Source organism: Suricata suricatta, chromosome 7 (genome assembly GCF_006229205.1).
Source record: "Suricata suricatta isolate VVHF042 chromosome 7, meerkat_22Aug2017_6uvM2_HiC, whole genome shotgun sequence".
Lineage (NCBI taxonomy): Eukaryota > Metazoa > Chordata > Mammalia > Carnivora > Herpestidae > Suricata > Suricata suricatta.
The window spans coordinates 114,833,913-114,849,081 of record NC_043706.1 but is presented as its reverse complement, the minus strand read 5'-3'; the positions used below and the strand labels follow the sequence as shown (position 1 = coordinate 114,849,081).

Genomic DNA, 15,169 nt, shown 5'->3' with positions numbered 1-15,169 from the left:
GAATCTTGCTAATGCTAATCCTTCTATTTAGAATGGCTCTGAGGCTCTCCTTACCTACCCAGGAATTTTTGCATAAACTTCAAGACCCAAGGTAACCTCTCTCCCTCAGGAAGACTTCCTGGACTCATGGAGCCAAAGTAAATGTTCTGCCAATATGCTTCTATTACCGAATTTGTTGCATCATAATAAATTATTAATCGATGTCTGTTTTACCTGCTGGATGGAGGTAGGCTACTTGAGGCTGGTGGGGGTTTACTCATCTTTAAATTCACCATGCCTGGAATAAGGTGATAATTCCATAGTCTTTTAAATTTTATATGGCCCCAAATCAAGAATTTCCCAGACAGGGGCTCCTGGGTGGCTCAGTTCATTAAGCGTGGCTTTCAGTGAAGGCTCAAGTCATGATCTCAGGATTCGTCAGGCTCTGTGCTGACAGCTAGCTCAGAGCCTGGAGCCTGCTTCGGATTCTATGTCTCTCTCTCTCTGACCCTCTGCTGTCTCTCTCTGTCTCTTAAAAATAAATAAAAAACATTAAAAAAAAGAAAAAGAATTTTCCAGACAGTTAGCTCTTCCCAAGTAGTAAATAAGGTGAAGATAAGTGATGCCTCAGCGTGTGTTGGGTGGTGTGTGGTGTGTTCGGGGAGTGTTGTGATGGTGACAGTCAGGTGGCAGCTTTCTGGTCCAACGCCAAGCACTTTACAGAACTTATTCACTAATGCTCACAGCCACCTACAAGTCAGGCATCAGTACCCCAGTTGTGCGGAGGGAGAAATTGACCTTGTCGCCCAAAGTCACCAACAGCCAGTAAAAGGTTTGTTTCGAAGAGATTCAAAACGGCTGGGGCCTGAGGGTAGGGTTCAGATTGGAGTTTCTTCTGTCTCTGCAAGGGGTTAAAGTTCAGGGTGTGGGACAGACAGTTCTCTCAAGACTTTTCTCCTCTGCAGCGCTGCTTTTGTAAACACTATTTGGAGTTGATGAGGACTAGTTTTTTTTTTCTTTCCCTTAATGTTTATTTATTTTTGAGAGAGAGAGAGAGAGAGCGAGCGCGAGCAGAGGAGGGGCAGAGAGAGGAGGAGACACAGAATCTGAAGTATGCTCCAGGCTCTGAGCTGTCAGCCCAGGGCCCAACTCGGCGTAGAGCTGACGAGCTGTGAGATCACGACCTGCGCCCAAGTCGGACTGACCTGACCCCAAGTCCGACACTTAACCGACTGAGCCACTCAGGAGCCCCATGACGACTAATTTTCTTAATTCACATTAAGCACCCTTCAGTTAAGATACTGTAGCTCTTCTGTGCCTATATAAGCCTCTTTTCTTACTTTTAGTAAAAATACATTTTATTCATTTTAAACTAGGGGGGTTCAGCTACCCGGAATGTAGATTAGCCTTTCCCCACCCCACCCCAAACAGAATGAAAAGTACAGCCCATCCAAGCGCGCGAGTTACTGTGATAGCCTGTGTCTTTAGGGGGGGAAAAAAAAAAAGCGCCGCCCCGCCCCCGCCCCGCCCCGCCTCCGCCTCGCCCCGCCTCCGCCTCGCCTCCCCAGCACCTAGGCAGCGGGCAGCTCCCGGCCCAGCGCTGCCGGCGGGGAATAGACCATGCCTGGGTCAGGCTGAACCGGCGCCGCCGACTCGTCAGCTCCTGCGAGGTCAAGTCCGAAGCGGGGGCTTGGTTCCAGGAGCCCCGGCGCGGAGTGGGCGCACCGTGCACCGAGCATCGCGCATGGACGCGCCGGGTGACCCCGAGGGCCCACGCCTCCCCGGAGGTGACTGAGAGCGGCGCGGACGGACTTCCCTCGGTGGCGTGGATCCTGTCCCCTTTACCACAATTGAATTATTTTTAGCTTGGTTTGTTTCGAAGAGATTCGGAAAGGCTGGGGCCTGAGGGTGGGGTTCGGGTTAGAGTTTCTTCGGTCTCAGCAAGGGATTGAAGTTCAGGGCCTGGGAGAAAGTTCTCTCAAGACTTTTCTCCTCCGTAGCGCTGCTTTTATAAATGCCATGTGTTTGGAAATGCATTCAAATTCGTATGCCATTAGACAAAGGTAAAGCATTCCCTTGTTCCTCCCCTTTTAACTTTCCCTCACTTCCCTTCCTCATCTACTCCAGAAGTTTTACAAAGATTCTTGAGACTTCCTCCTCTTGCACAGATTTCTTTTCTTTTTTTTCCTGGACTGCAGTTTCAACCTCTGAAAAGCAGAGCAAACCAAGTATCGTTTTCTTCTTTAAATTTCTTTCTTTTTTTTCAAACCATTGAATTTAAAAATGACTGATAGAGTTGCTGAATATTTGAAACTGAGTAATTGACCTGTTGTCTTTAAGTTAAATGAAGATTTGGCTTTGGGAATAAGTATGAAAATAAATAATCGGTGCAAAAGGCCAGTTATTGGTGTAAAATGTGTATTGATTTCCAGATTTGTGGGATGGCTCTTTACAGGAACACACCAACGTAAGTCTTCGGTTGCCAATCGAATGTTTTAGCTTGTTTTCTCCCACTTACACTTCATGTGACTTTTATACTACTCCAGAATGCTTAATGAATAGCCAAGGTGACATGCTTAGAACATTATTGAGTCCTTGTGGCGTATGAAGCTAGTGACTCGAGAATTTACGTTATACTTTAGAGAGTAGCACCCTTTGGAGATCACCTTGTTGCTTCATCCTTCATGAAGGAATTTAGAAATAGTGAAGGCAATGCAGGTTTCAGATGGTTTGATAAATTCTGCCCTGAAAATGAGATCTTTTCAAAACCCTTAGCTCAGCATATGTCATCTTCAGATTACACAGAAGTGACAATTGTGAACTTTGATCAGTATCCCAGTTACACGCCTGTAATTATAGCATGTTTGCATTTAAGGTGGTGGCCCTCCAGGAGCTACAAGAGAGACATCCAGACAACTTTCAAGAGAACAGCTTTTTGTGCTGATATCGGCAGCTTCCATAAACTTGGGTTCTATGATGTGCTATTCTATCCTTGGACCCTTTTTCCCCAAGGAGGTGAGACGTTTTTATATTTTATGAACTCTAATTTTTTTATACATTATTTTTAAAATAGTTTATTGTCAAATTGGTTTCCATATAACACCTAATTTTTTAAAAAACCCTTTGAATTATTTCATTTTACTACATATAAAATGCAAAACTCTGCAATTTAGTAAAGATGATGCATAGAACTTTAGTAAGCAGAAAGACTTCTGGCGGAACATTTGATACAGATTTTTAAAAACCCAGTCAGGAAGAATATCCTTTTGGGAAATAACTCACCTAAATATAACTGACCTTTTGAGGATGACTTTGCTTATCATGTAGGTTTATGAATCTTTGTTTGGTTTCTGCAACTGAAACAAAGGGGGTGCTTTGAGTAACTGAGATTTTAGTGTTACTCCAACAGGTCTGTGCTGAGACAGGAAGTCTGTCTCCTGGAGTCTTTCACTTCTTAGTATTTTTGGTATTAGGAAGCCAGGGTCCACTAAGTTCCCTTTTTATGATTTGAATTTCTGATGGAATCTAGTAGCAATGGTTTGTGCCAAGGAAGAATTCTGAATAATACCAACTAGTTCTTTTTTCTTTTTCAAAATTTTTTAATTAATTTTTAAAATTTATTTTTGAGAGACAGAAAGAGACAGCATGAGCAGGGGAGGGTCAGAGAGAGAGAGGGAGGCACAGACTCTGAAGCAGGCTCCAGACTCTGAGCTAGTTCTCAGCACAGAACCTGACACGAGGCTCGAACTCACAAACTGTGAGATCATGACCTGCGCCAAAGCCGGACGCTTAACCGACTGAGGCACCCAGGTGCCCCACCAACTAGTTCTTTTTAATCATGCCTTTTATGTGGTGTCAGAGTTTATAGTTCATGGCACAGATTCAAAGGGAATTAACCCCTAAAGATCCACCTGGAATCTGGAGGTGAGGGGGACATAGCATGAAAGGAATGGTATTGGCTTGGTTGCATGGAGATGATATGCCCATGTGTTTTATTTTTTATTTTTTAGAATGTTTACTTATCTATTTATTTATCTAGAGCAAGCAAGGGAGAGGTAGAGAGAGGGGGAGAGAGAGAATCCCCAAACAGCCTCCATGCTCAGCACAGAGCCCAACAAGGGGCTTGATCCCACGATTGTGAGATCATGACGTGAGCCGAAATCAAGTCAAACACTTCACTGACTGAGCCATCCAGGCGTCCCATCCTTCATTCTGTGCGTTACCCAGGAGAATGGAAGAGGCTTCTCTCCTAAAGGAACAATGTGACTCTGTACCCATAGAGTGCTTTTTTAGTTTTCATTGTGGTTTCCCACACATTCAGCCCATTTGGTCTCTGCAGCTACTCCATAAGATAGGCAGAGTAGTGAAAATGCCGTCATGGTGTCCGTGAAGACAGGACTCAGAAGTTCAGTGACTGGTCCAACTAGGTTCTATTTACAGAGTGGCAGCGGGTGGGGTAACAGTCTCCCACTCTACAGCGTGCAGGCACTGGACGCATTAGGACAGAAGAAAGATTAGGAAAATGTCCCTGTCTTGTCTATCTGTTGGGAGTGAGAAAATATGAAAAAACATTGCTCTTGAGAAATGTAGCTCTCAACATGAATGACAGAGGCAGGGATGTCCTAGGAAAGAAGTCACTTGAGATAGTCATGGGATTGGCACAGAAAATAGCATGTTCCTGGGGAAAGCAGACAACATGATGTGGCCGGGGCCCGAGATGGGGTGAGGTACAAGAGGCAGTGGGTCCGAGGAGGCAGTGGGGCGGAATGCAGGGGTCCTTGTATGTACGCCGGAAACACCGATGAGAAGTTATCAGAACCAGACAGACTAGACTGATCAGTTTTAGGATTTGGAAAATACCACAATGGGTGGAGCCTCCATAGGGGAACTAGAGTGAGTAAAACAATGCCCAGTTAGCAGACATTTCCTGGGTCAAATCTGGGTAGCCAACTCAACCTTCAGCAGGGCATTAGAGTGACTGATGTTAGCTTCTGTTTGGTGGAATGCACACAAAGGAAAACCAGACTACAGATGTGTGTCTTTTGATTCTGTTAATAATATTTTCCAGTCCCTTTAAAATAACTGACAAAATGTTTACGGATAGTGTTAGTTTCATGTCTGCACACAAAGGAAAACCAGACTACAGATGTGTGTCTTTTGATTCTGTTAATAATATTTTCCAGTCCCTTTAAAATAACTGACAAAATGTTTACGGATAGTGTTAGTTTCATGTCTACAACATAGCAGATAGACAATTCTATATTATTGTGCAGTGCTCACCATGGTAAGTGTAGTTACCATCTGTCAACACACAAAGTTATTACAGTATTTTTTATGTTTATTTGTTTATTTTTATTGATTGAGACACAGAGAGAGAATCCCAAGTAGTAGGCTGCACACTTTCAGCACAGAGCCTGCTGCAGGGCTCGAACTCTGGAACCGCGAGATCATGATATGAGCCAAAGTCGGACGCTTAACCGACTGAGGCACCCATGCACCCCCAAAGTTATTACAGTATTATTGACTATATTCCCTATGCCATACTTTTAAGTTTTTGATTTAGTTGTTTTGCTTACAGGAGGGAAGGCTGAAGGAAAGAAGACACAGGCAGGGAGAGAGTGCTCTAACTTTTAAAGGTCTAGTTATAAAGAGTGGGCTCTTCCTTTTCATTTCGTATTAGAACCTGTGGTTGACAAATCCCCTGGGAAAACTCACCCTTCCTCCTGCATCCCCTGTTATCTTTCCTGTTAGCCAGAGCTAATTAGGCAAAGGAAAAACAGGGCCCTTCTTAAATTCTGGAGTAGAATTCCTGTTTCTGCTCATCCTTCTTCTGGCATCCTCTTTCGTTGTCACAGGAAAACATGTGAACCAGAAATTGCTTTTAATAGCTATTCTTGCTTACTAATGTGAAGCGGGAAACCCATTAGCTGCTGCCATGGAATGTGATTCTAGGACATCTGAAGTCACCATCTCGGCTCCCCGGTGAATGTGGGAAGCTGCTCAAGATGGAAATCTGTATGGCTTCTGTGACCTGATAACCTTTGCATGTCTGTGTCCTCATCTATAAAATGGGGCCACTAAAAATATATCCTTTATTTCATTGTTGCTAGAAACCATGTAGAACAGCGCTTAATAATAGAGATTCTGGCTCATCGTGGTGGGGTCCAATAAATGTTAGTTATGAAGCCATTATATAAATAATGCCAGACTCTAGAATACTTATCAGATCTATTAAGCAAGGAACATGGATAATGTGACTTGACCAGTGCACGTTCTTCTACGTCTTTATTGACTCCTTTGATGATACCTTCCCTCTGGAGGTACCTGTTTTAGTTTGCTAGTGCTGCCAGAACAAAGTACCAAACTGGCAGGTTTCTGGAACCACCAGGCTGGGGTGAAGGTGTTTGCAGGGCTAGTGCCTCCTGAGGTCTGTGAGGGAAGAGTCTGTTCAGACTTCTTTCCTTGGTTTATGGATAGTTGACTTCTTAGCCCATCTGTCTACTTTTGGTTTTATTACCTGAGCTTTTGGTGTCAAATCCAAGAAATCATTGCCAAGACCAATGTCAAGAAGCACTCCCCCTCCCATATTGTCTTTGAGGAGTTTGACAGTTTCAGGTCTGACGTTTAAGTCCTTTTGAGTTGATTTTGTGAGGGGTGGATGACAGGGTCCGATTTCATTCTTTTGTTGGTGTATATCTAGTTTCCCCAACGCCATTTGTTGAAGAGACTATCCTTTCTTCACTGTGTGTCCTTGACACCCTTGTGGAAGATCAACTGATCATATATGTGTAGGTTTATTTTTAAGGTCTCTAATCTATTTCATATGTTTGTATTTATGTTGTTTTAATTACTTCAGCTCTGCAATTTTTTGTTTTGAAATCATGAAGTATGTTGCCACCAGCTTTGTTTTTCTTTCTCAAGATTGTAAAGCTAACAATTCTCTATGGGTGTGGTGAGTAAATAATTTTCAGGTTAGAGACTAGGTTTTACTATAGTTTCCCTTCGTTTTCCATCCTGCTTATTTTAAAATAATAATGTTTGACAATTGCTACACACATAAAGCTTATAAGAGAACAATGCTCTGATCTAATAGCTCAATTTTTCCACACTAATGCTAATTTGTCTTTCAAACTTTGTTTCCTTTTTTGTTTCTTTAAAGGCTGAAAAGAAAGGAGTCAGCAACACAGTTACCGGTATGATCTTTGGATGTTACGCTTTGTTTGACTTGCTGGCATCTTTGGTATTTGGAAAATATGTAAGTCTTGAAGTTCATATGAACATTTTAGTTTTTAAAAGTTGTATAATGAGCTCTTCTGATTTATAAGTGTAGAATTTCCATGGATTCAGAAATGACCACCATTATATTTTATGAATTACGCCCCTGTTGATCACTCCATTCATAGGGTTGGTTGATTTTTTTTGAGTCTCATGCTCTACCGACTGAGCTAGCCGGGCGCTGTGGTTGATTTTTTTAAGTTTTTATTTTAATTTCAGTTAGTTAACATCAGTGCCATATTAGTTTCAGGTGTGTAGTATAGTGCTTCAACACTTCCGTACAACACCCGGTGCCCATCACAAGTGTACTCCTTGATCCCTTTACCTCTTTCACCCATCCCCCCACCCGCCTCGTTCTGGTAACCATCCGTTTGTTCTCTATAGTTAAGAGCTTATTTCGTGCTTTGCTTCTTTCTTTCTTATTCTCTTTGTTCATTTGTTTTGTTTCTTAAATTCCACAGATGAGTCATACGGCATATGTCTTTCTCTGACTGGCTTACTTTGCTTATCATAATGGGTCGATTGATCTTTTGCTTCTTCCATGTTTATGAGCAATGGATGTTGTCATTCCACTAAAGAATTATTATAATATTATATTAACTGTATATATATTTCCCACAACTTATATTTCCTGATACAGTGGATTTGTGTTTATGTGGATGTAGACTTGTAGCAGTCATTAATTTACCACTCTTCTCTACATTTATTATAGCTTGTACATATTGGAGCAAAATTTATGTTTGTAGCAGGAATGTTTGTCTCAGGAGGAGTTACAGTTCTCTTTGGGTAAGTCATGCTCTGATATGTTTGGGAACTTGAACAGATTTCATAATTTATCTCCAGTTTAAAATGTTAATAGATTCTTTAAGACCGTCAGTCCCATTGACTGTTGAGTGCCCAGCGTGTTACTCCTGGGTGATTTAGAGGATGGGACTCATGAAAGAAAGAGTCTTCTAAGGGCTTACCATTCAGTGGCATCTGAATCTGTTCATTAGGACTCGTATGAGTGGGAGTGACAGAAACTTTACTTCTCTGAGTCACAGATACATTTTGGCTCAAGCGGAAAAAGTGCAATAAAGAATCAGCTGAAGAACATCAAGATACACATGTTAAAATAATGTCATTGGAACTCTATCTCAAGCTCCTAGTTTTGCTTTCCTCTTCTTGTGCTTTGTTCTTGGACAAGCTGTCCCCTGTGGTGGCAAGAATTCCCCGTGGGTGACCTATCCCTGCATCAAGGTTAATGTAGAGGAAGGGGTCTCTGATTGGCCAGGCTTGAGTCATGTGCTCACTTCAGAATGGTTCTCTCCATTGCTATTCCCAGGAAAAGGGAAAATAGAGGCAAAATAGCTATGGAAGTTCTTAAGTTTAAGAGCCCTTAAACCAGCAACCTAGTGGCAAATAATATGGAAGAGCCTACACAACTTGCTTCTTGAGGAACATAGAAGAATGAAGAGTTCCGTAAGATGATGATGAAGTAAGCTGAGAAGCCTTCATGTCAAACTAAGCGTTTTTTTCTTTTTCAGTTTTTTTGCAGGGGAGGGGGCATGGTCCTCATTTTCCTGCCTCCCCCCTTTTTTTCAAGGTTTGAGTTCCACCACAGAGGGATACCTGAAACTAAGAAATCTTTCTTTTGTATATGTTCTGGTCAGAGTGATTCTACATATTTCAGAGAAGCTGATTTAATATTATAATTTAGACAGCCAATTACATCAGCAGAAAAGGGAGACTAATCTGTCATGATGAATCAAATTGTTACCCCCCCAAAAAAGAAAATTCCCTCTGTGTAACAAAGTAATTTAAAAATTCATAGTCTAAAGAGATTTTTTTATAATAACTGAGTGAGATACTATTCTTTTCAATGAGCAGAGATAAAAAGGGAAAAAAAAGGAAAAAACCCTAAAAACCCACTTGGCTTTTGAGACTGGTCTTGTTCTTTTTTAGTGTGTTGGACCAAGTTCCAGAAGGACCAATGTTTATTGCTATGTGTTTTCTAGTGAGAATAGCAGATGCAGTCAGCTTTGCGGCCGCAATAACTGCGTCTTTTTCTATTCTTGCAAAGGCTTTTCCACACAACGTGGCCATGGTGTTGGTATGTATTTTATACATTTTTCCTGTTTTCCTTTTAGTGTAGGCTAAAATATTTGTTTACCTTTCCAAGCTAAAGCTGAAATCCATTCCTCTTTACCTGTTTTTTTCTTCTCTATTGTCTGTGTTCTGGTCACCTTCTACCCTAATTACCGCTTCCAGCAGTGGGCTGTCAGCGAATGTACCATTAGTCTTATTTAGGTCTCTCCCTGGGTTTAGAATCCCCTGAATAAGCATTTTGAAAGGTAAATTTAGTTCAAACTAAATAATCTTTTTACCATTAAAAAAAACCAAACCTCCCCAGTAGTACTTTGCTGTCTCTCTGTAGCCCAGATGTGGTGGACCTTCCAGAGCCTTCCTTTGCTTTAGAAATGTTGTTCTTAGTGGCCACTCGGTTATATGCTAATGTCCTTCCTCTACTTTTCCCAGATTCCTGGAAGGAATCTTAGAGATCTTGAAGTCCTTATATGCTTCTATGCTGTTGACGAGTGCCTTCTTATATTCCCCCAAACCCAGAACATGATAGCATCGTATTAGCATGATATATTGGCTCGGTGCCTAGACACCTGGCATCAGTGACGTACCAGAAACCTGCCCCACTCTTGGCTACTGCCTCCTTCTCCCCAAGCAGGCTCTCTCATGCCTGTCTCCTCTGGACCCTCGCATTTCTGAAGGACCTGTGGTTAGCGTATTAGACCAAATGCAGCCCTCATGACAGATAATTGTCCTCTAGACTTCAGGGCCTAATCAGCTTAGTACCAACATCTCCTCATGTACCCATATTAATACTATAGTTTTGCCCATTAAGTACACTATTTGCTATGTAGGTCATCATTTATTCCTATTTGAATTACATATCTATATACATAGCTGGCTAGCTAGCTGCTTAGGTTTATTTTAGGTTCCACAGCCATTTGGCAGGTGGTGGTTGCCCCTGTGATGGGTATACTGCTCATATTTCCCAGACACAACACTTCGCAGAAAGGGTTCTGGAGAACGTGTGCGCGTTGGCATGCTCTGTAAAATAAGGTTTTGTGGGTAAAATGTTTGGCATATAAATAGAGACGTCCAGTTCACGTGAGTGTATTAAGACTTTGAGAAATTCTGTAGTAAAGATATTTTATTTACTTTTCCCAACTCAGTTTGACTGTGGAAACACTTTTTAGCACCTATAGAACTGCTGTTCTGTGGAACACTCTGGAAGGTGCTGCCCAAGAAACTCCTATGATGACGGCAGCAGTCCAGTTGGTCCTCTGATCAACAGGGGAGAGTAATGTTGCTGTACCAAGTTTCTGTGTAAAAACTGTCGCCCACAGTGACACGCCTAGCACAGTGGTTGATCCGGATGGCTTCACTGTGATTAAATGGAGGATTCCTCTGCTCTTTACGAAATCGGAAGTTATCCGTGGACTACGTGTGTGTCCTCTCTGAGGTCTGAGGATGTGAGGGTGTAGGCCTCAGTCTCTGTTTAACACCCCTGAAGACTCGATTGATTTAAAAGGGGCGCAATTTCTGTAAGAGCTTTTTAATAGTAAAATATTTTCCGTGGTACTGTTTTGTTTATTTTAACTTTAACACAAGCATTTTATATGGTACAAAATTCAAATTATAAAAGGAAATAGAGAATATAGTGAATATATTCTATATATTACTTTTCCTCAAGCTTCATAGACACACCTGTTGTCCAGGCACCCAGTCCAACATCATTCTCCCAGAAGGCAATGGGGATTATAGGTTCCTTCTAGAGGGATTCCGTGTGTGTATGAACATGTACGCACACAGACACACACGCGGACACACACACATAGGGCGTGATTCCTTCCCCCTTTGTTTTCTTCACACTAGTGGTAATATACTCTCTACACTGTTTAGAACCTTGCTGATATACTAACAAACCTTCTTGGAGGTCTTTCTATGCCTATACGGAAGAGTTTCTTGCTCCTTACTTCCCTTTAATGGCAGCATATAGTACGTCACTGTGCGGAAGTAACACACATCCACAGTTTCTTCCAATTGTCAATGAATATCAAGATCATCTACATCTTTTGCTGTTGCAAACAGTACACGTAAGCTTGTACACACACCATGTCACATCTTTACGGCTCCCCGTGTAAGTTAAATTCGCAGAATGGCATTCTGGGTCAGAGAGTATGTGCGTTTGCACTATTGATAGATTTGCCAAATTGCCCTCCTGTGTTCACTCACCAGCATGTACAAACGTGGCTCTTTCCTCACTTTCTTGGCAGCAGAGTTGTTTGATGGGTGATGGGTAAAAAGTGGTATCTCGTGGTTTAACCATTTACTTCTTTTAAAAGTGAGGGTGAGCTTTCTTTGACAAGCCTGAGAGGTATTGTATTTTGTTTTTTGTGTCAGTAGTCTATTTGTAGCATTTGCTCATTTTCCTATTGGGTGCTTCATTTTTCCCCCATTGATTAGTATTAGCTCTTTTGATATATTTGGGGAAATTAGTCCTTTGTTAGTTTTTTTTTTTTTACTATTCTTCATTTATCTTTTGATGTGCTAAACCATTTATAGTTTTTTCATATTTTTATATAACCAGATTGATGAATCTTTTGTGTCTTCTGGGTTTTATGTCATAATTAGAAAAACTTCCCCACCATAAAAAAACCTCCCATATTTTATTTTTCTAGCACTTCTGTGATTTCAATATGCACGTTTAAAGTTTTGGGTCATCTTGGGTTTGGGCGGGTTTGGGTGTGTAAATTGTGAAGTGGATAGTTTTTTTTTCCCAAATAGTGTCCATTAAATCATTATTTGTTAATTCTTCAAACAAACTGTGGTGACTAAATTCTGTTTTTATTCCCCCATTTTTAGGGAAGTCTTGAGCTTTTTTCTGGCTTGGGACTAGTGTTAGGGCCCCCTTTAGGTGGCTTCTTATATCAATCCTTTGGCTACGAGATGCCTTTTATCCTTCTGGGATGCATAGTTCTGCTGATGGTGCCACTCAACATGTACATTTTACCTAATTATGGTAAGACTGCATTTATTTCTCACTTTACAAATCTTAAACTTAAGTATTTTTATACCTTTATAGGGGAATGAGTTAACAATACTCACTCTTATATACTCAGTAGTAGATTTCTAGTGCATCCTGAAAGAGCTGATCATCTTTTTGGAAATATTGCTGTAAGCAGTTTATATGAATTTATGTGTATTACATTTTTTTCCTGACCTTTAGAACTAACAAATGTTTAATTTCTCATCATAAACCGTCACCATATGAAGCGTCCACCAGAGGTGTTCTTGGACTTAGTAAAATATTCAGAATGACGTTACCCAGGGTCTTGCATGGCACGGTCTTCCTGGAAGGCCATTAGATAGGAGGCAAGGTCAGGCCTTCTTCCCAGTGGTCCTCACAGCTGCTGTGCCCAGGAACAAGGACACAGAGCCCCACCAGGCAGTAATGGGGTTCACCTGGGCTTCAGACCTTCATGCTGCGTAAGAGTCAACCTATTCTGTACCAGCTCCATGGACATCGCTGCCAGGGCCACCACGAGGGACATGCCCGGTACAAGAGTCAGCACACTCAGGGAGGCACAAAGCGTGGTGGTGTCCTCATCAGGTATCCATGGTTCATGTATAGTTTCTTCGGTACAGATGAAATTTACCAGGCAAGGGTTATTTTTACTGTAAGCAAGATTGCCTAATGACATGGTTTACCCTTATCAGATGACGAAGGGAACAGATCTAGAGAGTTGATTTGAAGGCTAGAGAGGAGAGAGCCAGATCATGTTCCTCAAGAGGCACCACCACGCTGAAGCATGGGGTGGCGTCTGTCGGCTTTCTGCTTGTAAGACGGTGGTTTCTGGTTCACAGATCAACATTGGACTGATAATCAAGAAAGTGACACCAGGTCACAGTCTTGTGGAGTGGGGTAAAGAGTCATACTTCCCCTTTACTGCACTGTATAGAGGGAGAGACGTTATTTATTAATTAATGGTGGCGCAGGGTATTTAGAACTTGTGTGATTAGGCGCTGGACTGGCCCCAACATCGGTTTCTCCTGGAGTCCCGGCCTGCTCCCCTCAGCCCCTCCCTCCCCACACAATCTTTTGCAGCCCCCTCCGATTGCCACCAGCCTAGTTACTTAGCAGTCATTTCTCTTCATTTCTGTTATTCCTCAGGTAAAATCTCCCAGCATTTTCACTGAACTTAACAAAGTCCCAGTTAGCTATATTTTTATAAACAAACTTTTTGAAAACTTTCTGTTTCTCTGTGGAAGGACCTTCTATTCAGGTTGAATGGAAAAATCTAGTATTACTAAAATATCTCTGAGATTGATAATGTAAAGCCTGTACATGTAGATTTAAGTATTCTCATCAAGGAGTACTTTTTAGAATTAATGTTTTGGAGGGCACTTGGGTGGCTCAGTCAGGTGAGCGCCCAACTTTTGATGTCAGCTCAGGTCATGATCCCAGGATGTGGGATCAATCCACGCATCGGTCTCCACTCTGAGTATAGAGCCTGCATGGGATTCTCTCTCCCTCTCTTTCTCTACCCCTCCCTGACTCACACATATACTCTCTTTCTTCCTCTTAAAATTGAATAAATAGGGGTGTCTGGGTGGTTCAGTTAGTTAAGCATCCGGCTTTGGCTCAGGTCATGATCTCACAGTTCATGGGTTCGAACCCTGCGGCAGGCTCTGTGCTGACAGCTCAGAGCCTGGAACCTGCTTCAGATTCTGTGTCTCCTTCTTTCTGACCCTCCCCTGCTCACGCTGTCTCTCTCTCCCTCTCAAATAAATAAATAAATAAATAAATAAAATACATTAAAAAATGAATAAACATTAAAAAAATAGTTCAGTCATTTAAAAAAAATAAAATTAGCATTTGGGATAGAAGCTAGAAAATTAAATTTTCTTCTATTTTGATAATATTGGCAACATTTTGTGTCCTGCAAGTTCCACCCCACTCCTTTACCATGTTCTAGACTCATAGCCAACATGGTTCTAGAGTCAACTTTGGTCCCTCCCTCTCTCTCATCCTTTGTGTCTGCTTATCAAGTCCCCTGCACTGCTCTAAAGAAATATTTCTAAAAAAAGTCTTGGAGGTGCCAATCCCCTTATTAAAAATCTGAAAATCTGTGAAATGTGAGCTTTATCCTGAAAGCTATGAGGAAGTTGTTGTGAGATTTCAGTAGAGGAGTCACATGATCTGAACTCTCCCCCCTTCCCATCCACTCTAACACCCCCTCATCCTTCAAAACTTAATTTGTATTACCTCCTCCGGGAAATCTTTCTGAGGCTTCTCGATCATCGGGCTAAAAGCTGAGTTACTGGTGCTGCAGAGACCGGCCTGTTTCCTGCCCCTTCACACCTGAGGGTACCCTGTTTCCCTCCCCTGTTTTTTCACCCCTCCCAGTAGCTTCCTGGGTCAGGGCAGGTCAACCAGGGGGTCATGTCTCTCTAAAAGAATATGTCAGAATTGTGGGGAGCAGAGCGAGTACCCACGTAGCTTGGAAAAGCTCCCCATCCATCTCTTAAAGCAGATACCACCCTGGGTTTTCATTACTTGGGCTTCTGCACCAGTTTAATTAAACTCATTATGTCTTTGTTGTTATGGACGCTCTTCCATACTCTCATTGTGATTTCTCATTTTTTCCACTTTGGATTTAGAGAAGGGGACCATTTCTGCCATAATGATTTGCCTTCTAGCATGAATCCATAATACCTTTTATATGCAAATAAACGTAACCAATTCAAGTTGATCTTTTGTAATTTATATCATAAGGGAGACTAATGAACATCTTGAATAAACAATTAAAAATGTGCACCAAATGGAGTCCCTTGCTGGCCCTACTGCTCCGAC

General features: G+C 41.9%; 1 protein-coding gene across 1 annotated transcript in view; it reads left to right on the top strand.

Moving 5' to 3' along the window:
• Positions 1–1,563: 1,563 nt before the first annotated feature.
• SLC18B1 (solute carrier family 18 member B1) overlaps positions 1,564–15,169 on the top strand; it is a 23,904-nt gene continuing 10,298 nt past the window's right edge. Inside the window, exons 1-7 of the mRNA XM_029943232.1 lie at positions 1,564–1,766; positions 2,855–2,994; positions 7,139–7,234; positions 7,967–8,040; positions 9,199–9,346; positions 12,178–12,334; positions 12,828–12,925. Of these exons, the coding sequence (XP_029799092.1) occupies positions 1,724–1,766; positions 2,855–2,994; positions 7,139–7,234; positions 7,967–8,040; positions 9,199–9,346; positions 12,178–12,334; positions 12,828–12,925 (756 nt within the window). The 5' untranslated portion in view covers positions 1,564–1,723. The remainder of the gene's footprint in view (positions 1,767–2,854; positions 2,995–7,138; positions 7,235–7,966; positions 8,041–9,198; positions 9,347–12,177; positions 12,335–12,827; positions 12,926–15,169) is intronic.